Raw genomic sequence first — 17,417 nt, forward strand, 5'->3', positions numbered from 1 at the left:
GTTGAGCAGAAGTCCCTAATGCAAAGTCTTCCAGTTTTATGATGGTGTCATTTTTATCTAGGGTGGGTGGATTAAATGTTTTTTTTATCATCTAAGAAGAGTAAATGAAGTTACAGTAGATGGCTTCTCTCTGTGTTTCTCCTCTTCCCTGGTTCTTTCCCATTGACCTACCTGCCTTTTCCCCCCTCCTCCACTTCACTCTGAAATTCAATAAAACAGTGTTAATTCCATAAACAAACTCTTTGTTTAAAATGGATTGTGGTTGGATAAGTGTAACATCCCCTCGCCCCCAAAGAAAACCCTTAAAAGCAAGGAAATGCCAAATTGTGGAACACCTCTTAACTGTACCTGAACCCCTACACAGCATGTTTGCATTGACAATGCAGATTCCATATATTCACAAAACACTTCCTTCTGTTTCCAGCTGATAAGGAAACACACTGTACACACTGCATGGATCTCCTTCAGAGTATAATTCAAAACCTTATTACAATCTCAGCAATATTAGCAAATATTCAGCATTGACATATATGCACAGGTTAAGTGTGCAGTCTTTTTGGGGGAGAAGTAGGAGATCATAACTTAGTTGGATCCATGCTGCAGAAAGAGCACAGAGGGTGTGGGGGAGCAGTTGCTGGTGCAAAACCATAGGTCTGCCACACAGATGTCCCTTTTTCTCTGTCAGATCCCAGAGACCCATGGATTTCAGGGAGTCAGACCATCTGCTTCTTCCACAGGGGCAGACCCCATCTCTCGTTCCCTTACAGAAGCATCTGAAGAAAACAATTAGATGAAACTCAGAGTTTTCCTCTGTCGTTTGGGTTGTTCTTCATAAGAGGGTGATTTTCCCCAATTTTCTTCAAAAATTTAAATTCCTCCCACAAAAAAAGAGCCAACCCTGCCCCTCCCTCCCCACAAAAACAACAGCCAAGTATTAATGTAATCTGGAAATTTACTTTGAAGTAAGAAATTTTTGTTCTAAATTATCTTGTCATTTTTACTGACACACCCATTTTTTAATGATGTAGCTAATTTTTTATATCTTTCTACTGATGGTCAGTAGAGCATTTGTACTGGAGATAAATCATAATAGCCATCAACTATGGCTGCTTCAATTAGTCTTCATTTTGGGGCCATAGTTGTAGATTGATTTTTTTTACTGTAAAGATATTTTATACCTCTGAAGTAGCCTTCATATTGTGGTTACTGATAGATATCCTGTTGGTACTACTTATAAAGGTCCTAAAAGAGAAAGAAGAGGGAGAATGTGAAAGTTAGCTGTTGGGGAGAGTGGAGCTAATACAAAGCTACACAAATGGAGTTGTGAAATTAAGTACCATGTTCTTTTTCTTTATCCAGATTCTTTATCTAAGTTGTTGGAATGTCACTCCTTCACCACTGCCATACTCATTTTGTATGTATGTCTTCACACAGTGATAAAGACCAATTTGCAGAAAGGTTTTTCTTCCATAGCTCCTAGCTCAGATTTTTTTTATCTCGGTTTCAGGTGGACAGTCTCTCTCTGGAGGACTTGAATGCGTTTGTGGCTCACACTCTGTGCCTTCAGGGGAAGTCAGCTGCTCAGCTAGCAGGTTTGCAGGTAAAGACATGACTGATCTGCTAACATAAGGCTGATAACTAGGGTAAACAAAGTTTGGCTTTCTTTTTAAGCATTCTTCTCTTACAGTGTAAGAGCATCAGTGTAACGGTTATGACAGGTTTCAGAGTAACAGCCGTGTTCGTCTGTATTCGCAAAAAGAAAAGGAGTACTTATGGCTCCTTAGAGACTAACCAATTTATTTGCTCCTTAGAGACTAACCAATTTATTTGAGCATGAGCTTTCGTGAGCTACAGCTCACTTCATCGGATGCAACAAAGCTTATGCTCAAATAAATTGGTTAGTCTCTAAGGTGCCACAAGTACTCCTTTTCTTTTTAGTGTAACATTTACAGGCATTTCATTTTCTATAATTTGTCTGGTTCATTTGTGTTCATTAATGACATACAGTGTTAAACGTAAAAGGGGGCATTTTCTCGAGATTTGAAACCAGGACTGGGCATCTGAAGATCTAGATTTTGTTCCTGGCTCTGCCACTGATTTGCCATTTGATCTTAGGCACGTGACTTAACCTCTTTTAATTTACCCATCTTAGGCCTTGTCTGCACTACAGAGTTTTGTTGACAGAAGTTATTTCGACACTCAAAAAGCGCTGTAATAAAAATCGGTAATGCATGTTCACACTCACTCCCTCTGTCAGCAGAGCATGTCCACACTTGGGGCACTAACATCGACAGTGTGAGCAATGCACTGTGGGTACCTATCCCACAGTCCAGCTCAACACCTTCTGTCGCTAGGTGTTGTGAGAAGGTGGAGCAGATCGCGGTGCATCTTGGGACAGGGCTCAATGTCCCATGATGCATTCATAGAATCATAGAATATCAGGGTTGGAAAGGACCTCAGGAGGTCATCTAGTCCAACCCCCTGCTCCAAGCAGGACCAATCCCCAACTAAATCATCCCAGCCAGGGCTTTGACAAGCCTGACATTGAAAATATCTAAGGAAGGAGATTCCACCACCTCCCTAGGTAACGCATTCCAGTGTTTCACCACCCTCATAGTGAAAAAGTTTTTCCTAATATCCAACCTAAACATCCCCCACTGCAACTTGAGACCATTACTCCTTGTTCTATCATCAGCTACCACTGAGAACAGTCTAGATCCATCGTCTTTGGAACCCCCTTTCAGGTAGTTGAAAGCAGCTATCAAATCCCCCCTCATTCTTCTCTTCTGCAGACTAAACAATCCCAGTTCCCTCAGCCTCTCCTCATAAGTCATGTGTTATCATTTTTGTAGCCCTCTGTTGGACTCTTTCCAATTTTTCCACATCCTTCTTGTAGTGTGAGGACCAAAACTGGACACAGTACTCAAGATGAGGCCTCACCAATGTCTAGTAGAGGGGAACGATCACGTCCCTCGATCTGCTGGCAATGCCCCTACATATACATCCCAAAATGCCATTGGCCTTCTTGGCAACAAGTGCACACTGTTGACTTATATCCCGCTTCTCATCCACTGTAACCCCTACGTCCTTTTCCACAGAACTGCTGCCTAGCCATTCGGTCCCTAGTCTGTAGCGGTGCCTGGGATTCTTCCGTCCTAAGTGCAGGACACTGCACTTGTCCTTGTTGAACCTCATCAGATTTCTTTTGGCCCAATCCTCCAATTTGTCTAGGTCCCTCTGTATCTTATCCCTATCCTCCAGCATATCTACTTCTCCTCCCAGTTTAGTGTCATCTGCAAACTTGCTGAGAGTGCAATCCACACCATCCTCCAGATCATTTATGAAGATATTGAACAAAACCGGCCAGAGGACCGACCCTTGTGGCACTCCACTTGATACCGGCTGCCAACTAGACATGGAGCCATTGATCACTACCCGTTGAGCCCGACAATCTAGCCAACTTTCTATCCACCTTATAGTCCATTCATCCAGCCCATCCTTCTTTAACTTGCTGGCAAGAATACTGTGGGAGACCGTGTCAAAAGCTTTGTTAAAGTCAAGGAATAACACGTCCACTGCTTTCCCGTCATCCACAGAGACAGTTATCTCGTCATAGAAGGCTATTAGATTAGTCAGGCATGACTTGCCCTTGGTGAATCCATGCTGACTGTTCCTGATCACTTTCCTCTCCTCTAAGTGCTTCAGAATTGATTCCTTGAGGACCTGATACATGATTTTTCCAGGGACTGAGGTGAGGCTGACTGGCCTGTAGTTCCCAGGATCTTCCTTCTTCCCTTTTTTAAAGATGGGCACTACATTAGCCTTTTTCCAGTTATCTGGGACTTCCCCCGATCGCCATGAGTTTTCAAAGATAATGGCCAATGGCTCTGCCAACCACATCCACCAACTCTTTTAGCACTCTCGGATGCAGCGCATCCGGCCTCATGGACTTGTGCTCGTCCAGCTTTTCTAAATAGTCCCGAACCACTTCTTTCTCCACAGAGGGCTGGTCACCTCCTCCCCATGATGTGCTGCCCAGTGCAGTAGTATGGGAGCTGACCTTGTTCGTAAAGACAGAGGCAAAAAAAGCATTGAGTACATTAGCTTTTTCCACATCCTCTATCACTAGGTTGCCTCCCTCATTCAGTAAGGGGCCCACGCTTTCCTTGACTTTCTTCTTGTTGCTAACATACCTGAAGAAACCCTTCTTGTTACTCTTAACATCTCTTGCTAGGTGCAACTCCAGGTGTGATTTGGCTTTCTGTCTCAGCATTCCATGGGCTTCTGGTTTGCTGTCGTGGCATTTTTTGATGCCCCTTCTTTGCTGTGCGCACTGGCATTTTTATGAGAGGGGATGGATCCTGCTCTGCTATCCAGTGCTCTAACTGTCATGAAGACATCGCGGATGACAGTGCAGTTAATTGCGAAGTTCCTAACTGAAGAAGACTCCCAGTTGCTTGACATGCTGTGTGATATGGATAGGAGCAACTTTAAATTGCTTTTGGCATTCACAGAAGAGCTGCAGAGAGTGGACTGTCGCTTTTGGGCTTGGGAAACAGGCATTGAATTGTGGGATGGTATCGTCATGCAGGTTACAGGAATACATCAAAAGGAAGGGGTACTTCTCCATGGTGTTGCAGGTGTTTATATATCACCATAGATGTTTCACTGACATCAACGCGGGGTGGTCCAGGAAGGTGCATGATGCACGCATCTTCAGGAACACTCGCTTATATTGAAAGCTACAAGCAGGAACTTTCTTTCCAGACCAGAAGATTACAGTGGGGGATGTTGAAATGCACATAGTGATCCTGGGAGACCCAGCATACCCCTTATAGCCGTGGCTCATGAAACCTTACACGGGAAACCTGGACGGCAGATTAAAGGCACGCTGGTGATGCCTTTATGGCAGGTTAGACCTCAGTGAGGATAATATTCCCATGGTCATATGCACATGTTGTACATTGCGTAATCTTTGTGAAGCTAAGGGTGAAAGGTTTGCTCAGGGTGGAGTGTTGAGGCAGACCGCTTGTTTTCTGATTTTGAGCAGCCAGATTCCAGGGCTAATAGAGGGGCACCCAGATGAGGGTAATTCAAATCAGGAAGGCTTTGAGGCAACACTTTGAAAATGAGAACCAGTAATGTATATCACTGTGATTGGTCTTGCAATGTTACATTACATGTAGTTTTCCTAGGAAGCAATGGTGACATTTGGGGCCTTATATTCCAGTAAGCAAATTATTAAACTTCCTGTGTATGTACTGGTAATGCCTGCTATCTCAATTTGTAGGAAACAAATAAAGATGAGTTACTGTTCAAAAACTTCGCTTTTATTGCACAAGAAACCACACACACACACGCTTGCTGGGAAAGGAGGTACCAGGGAAGGGCAGACTTTCAGAGCTGTGTGTAGGTTCAGCTATCATTTTGAAAGTTGTCCGAGGGAGTGGAGTGAAGGGGAAACTGAGAAGTCCCGGAAAGCGGAAAGGAAGGTGTGGGTGGAGTTTGGTGGGGGGCATGGAAAAGAGTTCTGAATGTGCTGTAGGAGAGGGTGGGCACACATTTGCTCAGTCTGCAGCATTATTAAGGACTTTGGTATCTGCGTTTGCTCCTCCACGACTGTAATCATCCATTCAGTAGCATCCTTAACAAACTCCTGATTTTCTTTCTGTCCTGCCTTTCGTCTTCCTTCCACTCCTTAAATTCCCTTTTCTCTGCATTGGAGAAATGCAGTACTTCCCGGAACATGTCGTCTTTGCTCCATCTTGGACGCTTTTTTATCTGGCGGAAACTCTTGGCTGGTGTGTGTGGGGTGTTCCTGAAGGCCACATCTGTCGAAGCAGAGGCATGATTATTAAATTCATGAACAGCATTGAAACATTTCAGTAAAATACACCTCTGGTAACACAACAGTCACTTTCTCACTGACCCTTGGCAAGCACACATCTCTGCGAACACCCAAAGCACGGTGAGTGTTGGCTGGGAGGATGGGGGGGCGCTCTACATGATGGAAAAGAGCACTCTGCAAGGGTTGCGGTGCAGCCGACTAGGGAAAAAATTATAAAATTCTCCCACGCTTTTCGACAGGCAGGGGTCATTGTAGCAGATATCTCACTGCTGAGGGTAAGCAGGGAAGCGAGGGTACATCTACTACACACTTGTGGCTTCTTCTCTGGTCCCTGTGCTACTCACCTCTGTGCCGCTTTGGTACCTGCACAAGTGATTGCTGAATGGTGTGGGAAAGTTTTTCTTACAATGGGGGGAGGAACAAAACAGCTCTGCCAAGGAACCTTCGGCAGAGGATTGCAGAGTACCTCCAGGAAACGTTCCTAGAGATCTCTCTGGAAGATTCCTGTGAGATTTGGCGTGTTCTGCCATACTGATTAGCTACACAGGGAAATGTCCAGCATACAGAAACACAGACAGCCTTGTACATTTCTTACCCTGAACCCACCTCTGCACTACACAAACTGCAGCCACTTACCAGGCATCTCCTCTCCTGCTTCTTGCTCACCAGAGAGTAACTTCTGAGACTGGCTAGACACCTCTGGACTGGTGAACAGTTCCTGGCTGCCTGCCCCACCGGGTGACCCTGCTGGGAGCTCCACATCATTGTCCACCTCTTCTTCAGTGACTTCATCCTCTGGGTTAGGTCCTTTTTCTGCCATCCCCAGGCCTTCTGAAGTATCCACGGGGCTCTTGGTGGTGGAGGTGGGGTCACCACCGAGGATCGCATCCAGCTCCTTATAAAATTGGCAGGTCTTAGGTGCAGCACCGGAGCAACAGTTTGCCTCCCTCGCCTTGTGGTCCGCCTGCCTCAGCTCCTTTATCTTCTCTTTGCAGCGTGTTCCAATCACAGCCCTTTTCACACAAGCCTCAAGAAATCTGCCCGTAGGTATCAAAATTCCTATGGCTCAAGCACAGCTGGGACCGTACAGCCTCCTCTCCCCATATCCTGAGTAGCTCCAGCAGCTCCGCAGTCATCCAAGCTGGAGATCATTTGCTCTGATAGCCTGCCATGGTCACCTGGGAAGATGTGATGAGACCTCTCCACACCGAGCAAACAAGAAATGGAATTTCAAACATTCCCTGGGCTTCTAAGGGGGGAGGGGCGGATGGTTGTTTACCTGGCTGCAGGGCAGTGGAGTTCAAACTGCTGACCAGAGTGGTCATTATTGGCATTGTGAGACACCTCCTGGAGGCCAATTAAAGCGATAAAATCAAGTATGGTGTCTACACTGGCACTTTGTCGACAAAAATTTTGCACAAAAAGACTTATGTCTCTCGTTGGGCTGATTTTATTTTGTCTCCAAAACAAATTTTTGCTGCCAAAAGTTGCATTGCAGTGTGTACGCTGTTTTGATGACAAAAAACTTTGTAGTGTAGACAAGGCCTAAAAGATAGTGCTAATACATATCTGTTTCACATGGATGTTGCAAGGGTACTGTAATTAAATAACAATGGCAAAATAGTTGGAGATAATTGGATGAAAGGTATTAGATAAGTGCCGAGTATCATCATAGCCAGTGCTGCAGTTAAGATTGAATTGTTTCCATAATAGTCCCACTTTTCCAGTTGCTCATAGCTTTCTCAAAAAAGTTCCTTTCAGGTTGAAATTTTCCATGCTGGGTCTAAGTATAAAGATGAATTTGGTTGACTAGTGCAGGAGGAGGGGTGAACATGTGCAGTCAGTTGCAGGATTGGGGGCCTTTGTATGGAATTTTGAAAAAAATCAGCTGAGTTTTTATGAGATACTCGAGATGAAAAATAAAATCACTCTTCCCATAAGTTCCTGTCAGAAATTGGTAAGTTCCCTTTCTATACTTTGAATTGGGGATGATAGTGTCTAGTCTATTTCAGATCATGTTAGACAGAAACTTGTTTAATTCCACATGCCATGTTCAAAAATTATTTTTTTAATGTGTAAAGGAAATGTTTGAATGCACATTCCTGTCTAACGAGAGAGTCTATTTTTCTGAGAACTCTTAACACATTTGAGAATACAAATTGTATGAAAGACACAGTACAAAATAATGCGTCGTTACACCATTTGTACTAAAGTGTTAGCCTACTTGTAAAGAATCACATGTTGTTTTACATTTTCCAGTGTTGTAAAGACCCTCTTTGGGGATCCAATACTGCAGTATCTAGGGACACAAGACAGTGTTTAAGGTGTTGTGGAATCCTTTAGACACAAGTTCTCTTTTTGTGATATGTGGTCTTTAATATAATCAGAAAGATCCACAAAAGTGGTTTACAGTACTTGTTTGACTTTATTATTTAAAATTTGGAAGAGAGAATGAAAGTATAAACTAAATAACATTGAAAATATGTCCTGTAATGATGGATTTTTTATGGAATCAGCCTGAGATGTAGAGTGTATCTGTATGGAACAGTTAACCAATGTTAGATGAAGTACTGAGGTCAAATAGTCTATTATTAGCAGAGTAATAGCAGTTCCTATAGTTAAGATTTCCTAATATTTATAGAGGTGACTGTCAGGATCAGAGGCCTGTTATGCTAAGCACTACAAACATATGAAGTATGGATTATAGTCTAGAATTTTGTGTTGAAATATTGGTTTGATATCATGTGGTAGGATGATCAAATAGGAAAAACAGTCAGTCATATACAGTATATATTGCAAGGAACTGGGTGGGAAATATATGGATTTTCGGGTTCCTTTCTCAGCTGTGCCACTGATTACTTGTGCCATTTCTGTATTGTATCAACCATGGCTTGTCTTCACTTTCAAGGCCCTTCATAGCCTGTCCCCACTCTACCTATCATCTCTCATTTAGTAGTGAAAGGTTGAGACCTGCCTCCAGTTGATCAGTTGGCCTGTGATGTCAGCCTCTATCACCCTCTTGTTAAATTTTCAAACAAGCACCTTTGTGCTGTCTATAATGCTGTCCCTTACACTTGGGAGGGTACTCCCTGTAAACATCTGCAAAGCCATTTCATTGTTTTCCTTCAGATCCCTCCTTTAAACTCCTTTGCAGTGATGTCTACAAAAAATTTGACAGAAGTTAGACTGCTGGTTTGTTAAGACCACAGCTTATCTTGCTGACCAATATTATCTCATTGTTTCCTTGTACTAGTCTGCCTGTCTATCCCTCTTTGTTTCTCATACTGTACTTAAACTGTAAGTTTTTTGGTGCAGGGACCAACCTTTTGTTCTATGTTTGTACAGCACCTTGCACATGGTGGTGTCCTGGTTCACGACAGGGGCTTATAGACCCTATGGTAACAGAAATAATAAATAATTTTGTGCAAGTCATTTAATGGCTCTATGCCTCAGTTTCCCCATTTGCAAAATGATTGTCACAATATTTATTTAACTGAGAATTACCAAAAGAAACTACACCATCTGCTCAAGAAACTCCCTGAAAAAGCAAAGGAACAAATCTGCACAGACATACCCCTAGAACCGCAACCAGGGATATTCTGTCTGTTACCCAAGATCTATAAACCTGGAAATCCTGGGCGCCCCATCATCTCAGGCATTGGCACCTTGACAGCAGGATTGTCTGGCTATGTAGACTCTCTCCTCAGGCCCTACGCTACCAGCGCTCCTAGCTATCTTCGAGACACCACTGACTTCCTGAGGAAACTACAATCCATTGGTAATCTTCCAGAAAACACCACACTGGCCAATATGGAAGTAGAAGCTCTCTACACCAACATTCCACACAAAGATGGACTACAAGCCATCAGGAACAGTATCCCCAATAATGTCATGGCAAACCTGGTGGCTGAACTTTGTGACTTTGTCCTTACCCACAACTATTTCACATTTGGGGACAACGTATACCTTCAAGTCAGCTGCACTGCTATGGGTACCCACATGGCCCCACAGTATGCCAACATTTTTATGGGTGACTTAGAACAACGCTTCCTCAGGTCTTGTCCCCTAACGCCCCTACTCGTGCTACATTGATGACATCTTCACCATCTGGACCCTTGTTGAATTCCACCATGATTTCAACAATTTCCATCCCACCATCAACCTCAGCCTGGTCCAGTCCACACAAGAGATCCACTTCCTGGACACTACAGTGCTAATAAGGGATGGTCACATAAACACCACCCTATACCGGAAACCTACTGACCGTTACAGTTACCTACATGCCTCCAGCTTTCATCCAAACCACACCACACGATCCATTGTCTACGGCCAAGCTCTAAGATACAATCACTTTTGCTCCAACCCCTCAGACAGAGACAAACACCTACAAGATCTCTATCAAGCATTCTTACAACTACAATACCCACTGACTGAAGTGAAGAAACAGATTGACAGAGCCAGAAGAGTACACAGAAGTCACCTACTACAAGACAGGCCTGACAAAGAAAGTAACAGAACACCACTAGCTGTCACCTTCAGCCCCCAACTAAAACCTCTCCAGCGCATCATCAAGGATCTACAACCTATCCTGAAGGACGACCCATCACTCTCACAGATCTTGGGAGACAGGCCAGTCCTTGCTTACAGACAGCCCCCCAACCTGAAGCAAGTACTCACCAGCTACCACACACAATGCAACAAAAACGCTAACCCAGAAACCTATCCTTGCAACAAACCCCGTTGCCAACTGTGTCCACATATATATTCATGGGACACCATCATAGGGCCTAATCACATCAGCCACCCTATCAGAGGCTCGTTCACCTGCACATCTACCAATGTGATATATGCCATCATGTGCCAGCAGTGCCCATCTACCATGTACATTGGCCAAACTGGACAGTTTCTACGTAAAAGAATAAATGGACACAAATCAGATGTCAAGTATTATAACATTCCAAAACCAGTTGGAGAACATTTCAACCTCCCTGGACACTCAATTACAGACCTAAAAGTCACACTTCTTCAACAAAAAAACTTCAAAAACAGTCTCCAACGAGAAACTGCAGAACTGAAATTAATTTGCAAACTGGACACCATTAAATTAGGCTTGAATAAAGATTGGGAGTGGATGTGTCATTACACAAACTAAAAACTATTTCCCCATGCTAATTTTTCCCTGCTGTTACTCATACCTTCTTGTCAGCTGTTTGAAATGGGCCATCCTGATTATCACTACACACATTTTTTCCACTTGCTGATAATAGTTCACCTTAATTGATTAGTCTCGTTAGAGTTGGTATGGCAACACCCATTTTTTCATGTTCTCTCTCTCTATATATATCTATATCTATATCTATATATATATATATACTGTATTTTCCACTGCATGCATCTGATGAAGTGGGTTTTAGGCCACAAAAGCTTATGCCCAGATAAATTTGTTAGTCTCTAAGGTGCCACAAGTACTCCTTGTTCTTTTTGCTGATACAGACTAACATGGCTACCACTCTGAAACTGAGTTTTGGTGGCTCAAGTGAGCTGTTAAGAATTGAATCAATAACACTTATGAAACCTGTAACTTGGATTCACTGTAACATTCTTTATAAAAGCAAATATGTAACTTTTATTCTTTCTCATATTTTTGAATCAACGTATAAAAACAATTTACCAGATGTTAACCTTTGATATATTGTAATAGAGGAACATGAACTATGCCTCTTTCATATGTGAGATACAAGGTGGGTGAGGTAATATCTTTTATAGGACTAGCTTCTGTTGGTGAAGGAGACATCCATTTGAGCTACACAGAGTTCTTCTTCAGGTCTCTTTCATTTGTGATAATGTAAGAACTTTAAAGCTAATTATAATGCCACAAGTACTCCTTTTTTTTTTTTTTAAAGAATTTTAAAGGTACTTGATGTTGTAACATGCCCTGTGGCACAGTCAGAATATATGTGTCTGTTATTTTCTAATCACTCTGGAGTCTGGGTTTTATTTAGAGGTAAACAGGGTGTGTATTGGGTCTGCCTATTTATTTAACCTATTTAAGAGGTTTGGATACAGATAAAATGCAAGGGGAGGAGGCATGGGAGTGGGTGGAGCCTTATTCCAGATTCTGATAATCTATTCACACACCTGTGGAATGCTTTGTTACTTTGAACAGGCCAGGGCACACTTTTGAAAACGCCTTCTCTTGATAACAAAGTAAATGAGCCACTTGTGTGTAGTGTTCCTTGTGTCATTGCCCATTGATCACTGGTGTATTTGAATTGGAATTCCAAAAATGCTCAGTTTGCCCTGTATCCTGTCATTTCTTGTCTTGTCCTAACTGCTGAAATCCAAACTTTAAAAAAATTATTTCTGCTGAGTTCATCAAGGAATTGTTGTATTGTAGAGCAAACATTAAATCTGCATAACATAAGAGAGAAAGCATACATTGAGTTGAAAGCAATGTGGCTCCTAGCAAAAATAAAGCGTTTACTCCCATATAGAAATCCTGTTACATATAGTATAGTACTTAACATCTGGAATTTTGATGTGCTCTGAAGCCTAATATTATCTATCACAGTCATTCAATAAAAACATAAAGCAAATAGAGCATGAACATAAAGTGTTGAGTTTTCATGTTTATGAGGATGCTTAGGTGTACTTTTATGTACTTTTGTAAACTGCTGTCACATTACTTCCGTTTGAATTAGATGTTACTTTGTGTAAGCAGTTTAATCTTTTGGGACAAATACTGCTCTTGGATGTTGTACATGGCTCCCATTGTGGTCAGGACACAGGGAAGAATTTTGTCATTTTGCTATGGAACCACACAGTGCAGCAGCACCGTTCTATCTTGATGTTTGGAGCCATGACTGAGAAAATCTTAATTCCTACAGAGACGGAACATGGGACGAGTTTATAAATGTATTGTCTTGTGCTCCTACAAGTGTACTTAAAAATATATACTTGATCAGTAGTAATAAGTCAGCACTATGTCCCAATTCTTTCTTTTCTTTCCCTTCCCTCATCTTAATAAGAGAATGGTCTGTGGTTACAAACATTGTTCCACTGTGAGAGGCACCCTCTGTTCAAAATAAGAGGGGTCTGGAATTTTCATCTGGAATTTGATTATGGAAGAGTTTTTTTCTCTTCCCTTGGGAACTGCAGAGCTGAACAGAATCCGGAAAACCCTGCCAACTCTGAGGCCTGGTCTACACTAGGAAATTATATCAACATCCCTCAGGGTGTGAAAAACCCACATCCCTGAGCAACTCAATTAAGCTGACCTAACTCCCAGTGTAAACAGAGCTAGGTCCACAGGACAGTTCTATTGACCTAGCTACTGCCTCTTGGGGAGGTGGATTATCTATTCCAATGGGAGAACCCCTCCCATCAGCATCGGTAGCGTCTTCACTGAAGCACTACAGCAGCACACCACTGCCACGTTTCACTGTAGACAGGCCCTGAGCATTGTGACATTGAAATTAAATTTTTCTCCTACATATGTGAGTCCTTAACCAACAGTCTTGCTGTTAGACAAATGGCTGAAGTCTTGAGCACTAATGATATACAGTCCTCCTTTATTAGCAGCTACCATATACAGATATGTTGCCTTGCATGTTTAAATCCTTGCCAGACTAACAGCCAATTAATAGTTCTCATGTATCATTTTAAAACAATGTCCTTTTGCCCTAATCTTGTGCTGGACTTGGACTTTTCTTAAATTGGAAGCTGCTGGAATGTTCCTCCATTTCTTCTAGCATCCTCAGGCTCTGCATATTCCTGCTTGTGGGATGCACCAGCCATTGCAGCTTCAATGATGTGACCATCTCAAAGCAGTGCCTGTTAGAGTACTTACTCATCCCTCCTACCTCTACCCTCTGTGTTCCTGAATGTTCTGAAGGTGAGGGTGTAAAAGGTGGAGCCACTGCTGTCTCAGTTCTTTGTTCTAACCATAGCAGCAGCTGGCTGTAAATCTCTCTCTCTCTCTCTCTCTGGTTCTTCCTTGATAATCCTGCCATCCTTTTTTCCTTTAATACCGTCCCCCCTCACAGACTGTAACTCTCTCCGTCAATCACAAACCTCTTACAGAAAAAACCCTCATTTTACGTATGATTGTGTCGCATTATACTGGATGAATGTGGTCTTGGTCTTTGTGTGTTTAGATGCCAGACCTGCTTAGCCTTGCTTCACTAAATCTTCTATTTAAAATACTCATGAAATAACATTCTTTTTCACTCAGATGGACCACAGCTATAGCGTAATTGTTAAAAATGGTACTTCTGACATAAAGTCATAATCTATGGATTGATGTGTGAGAGAGGAAGTGTAGTCTTGTGCACTGTATTGGGACTCAGGTGATCTGGGTTCAGTTCCTGACTGTCCCAAATTTCCTGTGTGAACTTAGAAATGTCAGTTAATCTCCCTGTGCCTCAATTCTCTATCTGTAAAATGAGGCTACAAATACAAAGCTGGTGTGAAGATAAACTCATTAATTTTTGTGAATTGCTCAAATACTGTGGTGATGGAGGCCATGTTCGTACCTAGATAGATAGAATAATTTAGAATTAGTTTTGAAGTATTCATAATTGTCGGTAACATGAGCATTCTGGGAATTGTAGTTCAAGTGACTTTCATGTTAAAAGAAAAGGAGTACTTGTGGCACCTTAGAGACTAAGCAATTTATTTGAGCATGAGCTTTCGTGAGCTACAGCTCACTTCATCGGATGCATATGATGAAGTGAGCTGTAGCTCACGAAAGCTTATGCTCAAATAAATTGGCTAGTCTCTAAGGTGCCACAAGTACTCCTTTTCTTTTTGCGAATACAGACTAACACGGCTGTTACTCTGAAACCTTTCATGTTAAAGCACTTTACTTTGAGAGTAACTGCAATTGTTTTTCTAATATATTAATGTAATAGTTTCACTACATTTTAATGTAGCTCTTGCACTAATACGTTAATTTTAAATATTTTATAAATTAAAATCAGGTGGTGGCTTCAAAAGCAATGAATATACCACACTGTCTAAAATGGAAGTAATTTGAATTTAAGGTTTTGGTAACAAGATACACCATGGGAGCAGAGCTCAAGTGTTTTATCATAGTGACATAACTTCAGTGGAAAAGCAAAAGTTAAATATGGACTCTAGAACACAACGAAGAGCCTTCTAAGAACTGAAGCCAAACTTAACTTCCTTCAGCTCATAGGAAATTTTATGAGAATGCTATAGAATCATTTAGTACAGCGTTTCTCAAACTGGGGTCCGTGGACCCCTGGGAGTCTGCGAGGGTACTCCTGGGGGTCTGCAGGCCCTGCTGATCAACTCCTCCCCTTCCCTCCCATTGCCTCCTGCAGGCTGGGGAACATTTTCCCCAGCCTGCAGGAGGCGCTGGAAGGGAGGGAGAGGAGTGGGGATGAGGCGTGCTCAGGGGAGGGGGTAGAATTGTGTCTGGGGCCACTGGCCCCAGTGATCAACTCCTTTCCCTCCCTCCCAGTGCCTCCTGCATGCCAGGGAGCAGCTGTTAAGTGGTGTGATGGAGGAGCTGGAGAAGGGATGGGGCATGCTCGGGGGAGGGGGCAGAAAGAGGAGGGGCAGGGATGGTGTGGGGGTGGAGCCTGCGCTGAGCATGGGAGGGGGGCTTGGGGATCCGGGAAAATTTTAAAATCAAAATGGGGGTCCTCGGGTTGCTGAAGTTTGAGAACCGCTGATTTAGGGTTTGTCTACACTGGCAGTTTAAAGCACTGCAACTTTCTCACTCAGGGGTGTGAAAAAACACCCCCCTGAGTGCAGCAAGTTTCAGCGCTATAACCCCGTGCCAATGTAAACAGTGCACCAGCGCTGGTAGCTGCGCCTCTCGTGGAGGTGGTTTATTTAGAGCGCTGGGAGAGCTCTCTCCCAGCGCTCTGCCGTGACTACACACGCCACGTTAAAGCACTGCCAGTGTAGACTAGTCCTAAGTATGTCAAAGCTTTATATCTGTGATGCCAGTATTTTAATATACATTTTTGTGACTAATCACATGTATTTAATTCATCAAAATCATTTACCTGGGGATTAGTTTATGAGCAACTTGTATCCTCTGTACAAAATCATTTGGCCCAATTCTGAAGGCTCAGAAGTGCAAGAGTCTCAGTCCATTATTTGTAGTAGAAGAAAACCCTTTGTTAAGCACTGGAGTAAGTAAGCAGGCTACATCTTTGATATGATAAATATATGTTCTCAACTCCCACCCTGAATTTGCTTATTATGCTAATAGGTCATCTATATTTAATTAGAGTAATAACGCTATAGATTTATGTAATGTATCTGTGGTTTGAATAAAATAAGTTAAATCCAGTCAAAATATAGTTTGTCTGAAGTTGAGAGAAACCAGGCTGTGGATACGGAACTAACACACACATTAAATTGTTACTTTCTTAGAACTAATGGAATGTTTATAAGTGCTCATTTGATTATTTTTCGTGATTGATGGCTTCAAAATACTGAAAAGTGTTCTTTATATGCAGGATTTTTTTATTCATTCTTTTTCCATAAGATTGTTCCAGCTTCCCCCTTTCCCCTTTTATGGTATATAAACATTATGTTTTGCGCAGGCCTCCCATGGAGCTGTACATAAGGTCAGAATTAAGATTTTGGACCCCAGGTTGCCTATTTCCATTCTTTCTATTTTAATCTGATGTGTGGTTTTGGCAAAGAGCCCAGAGAGCCAACATCACAAGTTTGCAGGCATTGCAGAGAAAGAGAGGCACCAGCAGTCATGTTTGCAGTGTCCTTTCTAACACTGTGCCATTCACAGTTGTTTTGCAGTAAGTGCAGCCATAATTTATCTTTCACACAATGTATGTAGAATACTGTCCAAACAATAGTGGCTGTAATAAGTTGTAAAAAGGGGCACCCTATAATACTGTCCCTTCAAGCTGAAAGGCAGTTCTTGTAAGATTTCTGTAAAGTACAGGAGTGGAAAGATTCACACTGGAGACAAAAAGCTTCTTAAAGTTGAGGTTAAAAATCAGTAGAGGAAATCTAGTACTATGTTCAAAGTAAATATGCTTGGGCTGACATTTGAGTCCTATGCAATGTGCAGAATGTGTTTTAAAGTGAACAGCATGCAAGCAAGTATGAATTAGATTTGACAGACGAATCTCAGCACTCTCTTGTGTTCTGCTTTTTTCTCACTTTTAGAGCAAGTTTGTTTTAGTACAATGTCTGATTTCTTGCAGAAATATACAACAATTGGGATGAATTTAAGTATTATAACAGGAGCAGATGGCATATGTAGAAATACACAGTACTTATAGTGGCACCATTTCCAACATTAATATTTTTCAGAGCTTTATAACTGTTGTAAAAAAAAAAAATCCCATCAAATTATCTGCTTTGGGACAATATACCTTTTTTGACCAATGTTAAAATGCTCAGTTTGGCTATTTAGATGTACAAGCAAGTAAAACACTGAAATGTACTTGTTTGAATATACTTTTGTTTTGAGAGCTCTTGTTGAAAACAATTACATATTGACATGAAATAATTCAATTTGGTACAGTTATTTTAGAATATTATGCTAAAAAGTGTGAAA

The 17,417-nt window shown here is 42.1% G+C and overlaps 1 protein-coding gene across 9 annotated transcripts in view; it reads left to right on the plus strand.

Moving 5' to 3' along the window:
• The window catches only part of FAM120B (family with sequence similarity 120 member B), a 90,730-nt gene that overhangs the window by 33,977 nt on the left and 39,336 nt on the right, over positions 1-17,417 (plus strand). For 8 of the 9 annotated variants that reach the window (XM_073337988.1, XM_073337996.1, XM_073337989.1 and 5 more), the window contains exon 6: positions 1,508-1,600. The exons of the other annotated variant lie outside the window; for it this stretch is intronic. In XM_073337988.1, coding sequence (XP_073194089.1) covers positions 1,508-1,600 — 93 coding nt within the window. The remainder of the gene's footprint in view (positions 1-1,507; positions 1,601-17,417) is intronic. 9 annotated transcript variants of the gene reach the window in all.

Source organism: Lepidochelys kempii, chromosome 3 (genome assembly GCF_965140265.1).
Source record: "Lepidochelys kempii isolate rLepKem1 chromosome 3, rLepKem1.hap2, whole genome shotgun sequence".
NCBI classification, from domain to species: Eukaryota; Metazoa; Chordata; order Testudines; family Cheloniidae; genus Lepidochelys; species Lepidochelys kempii.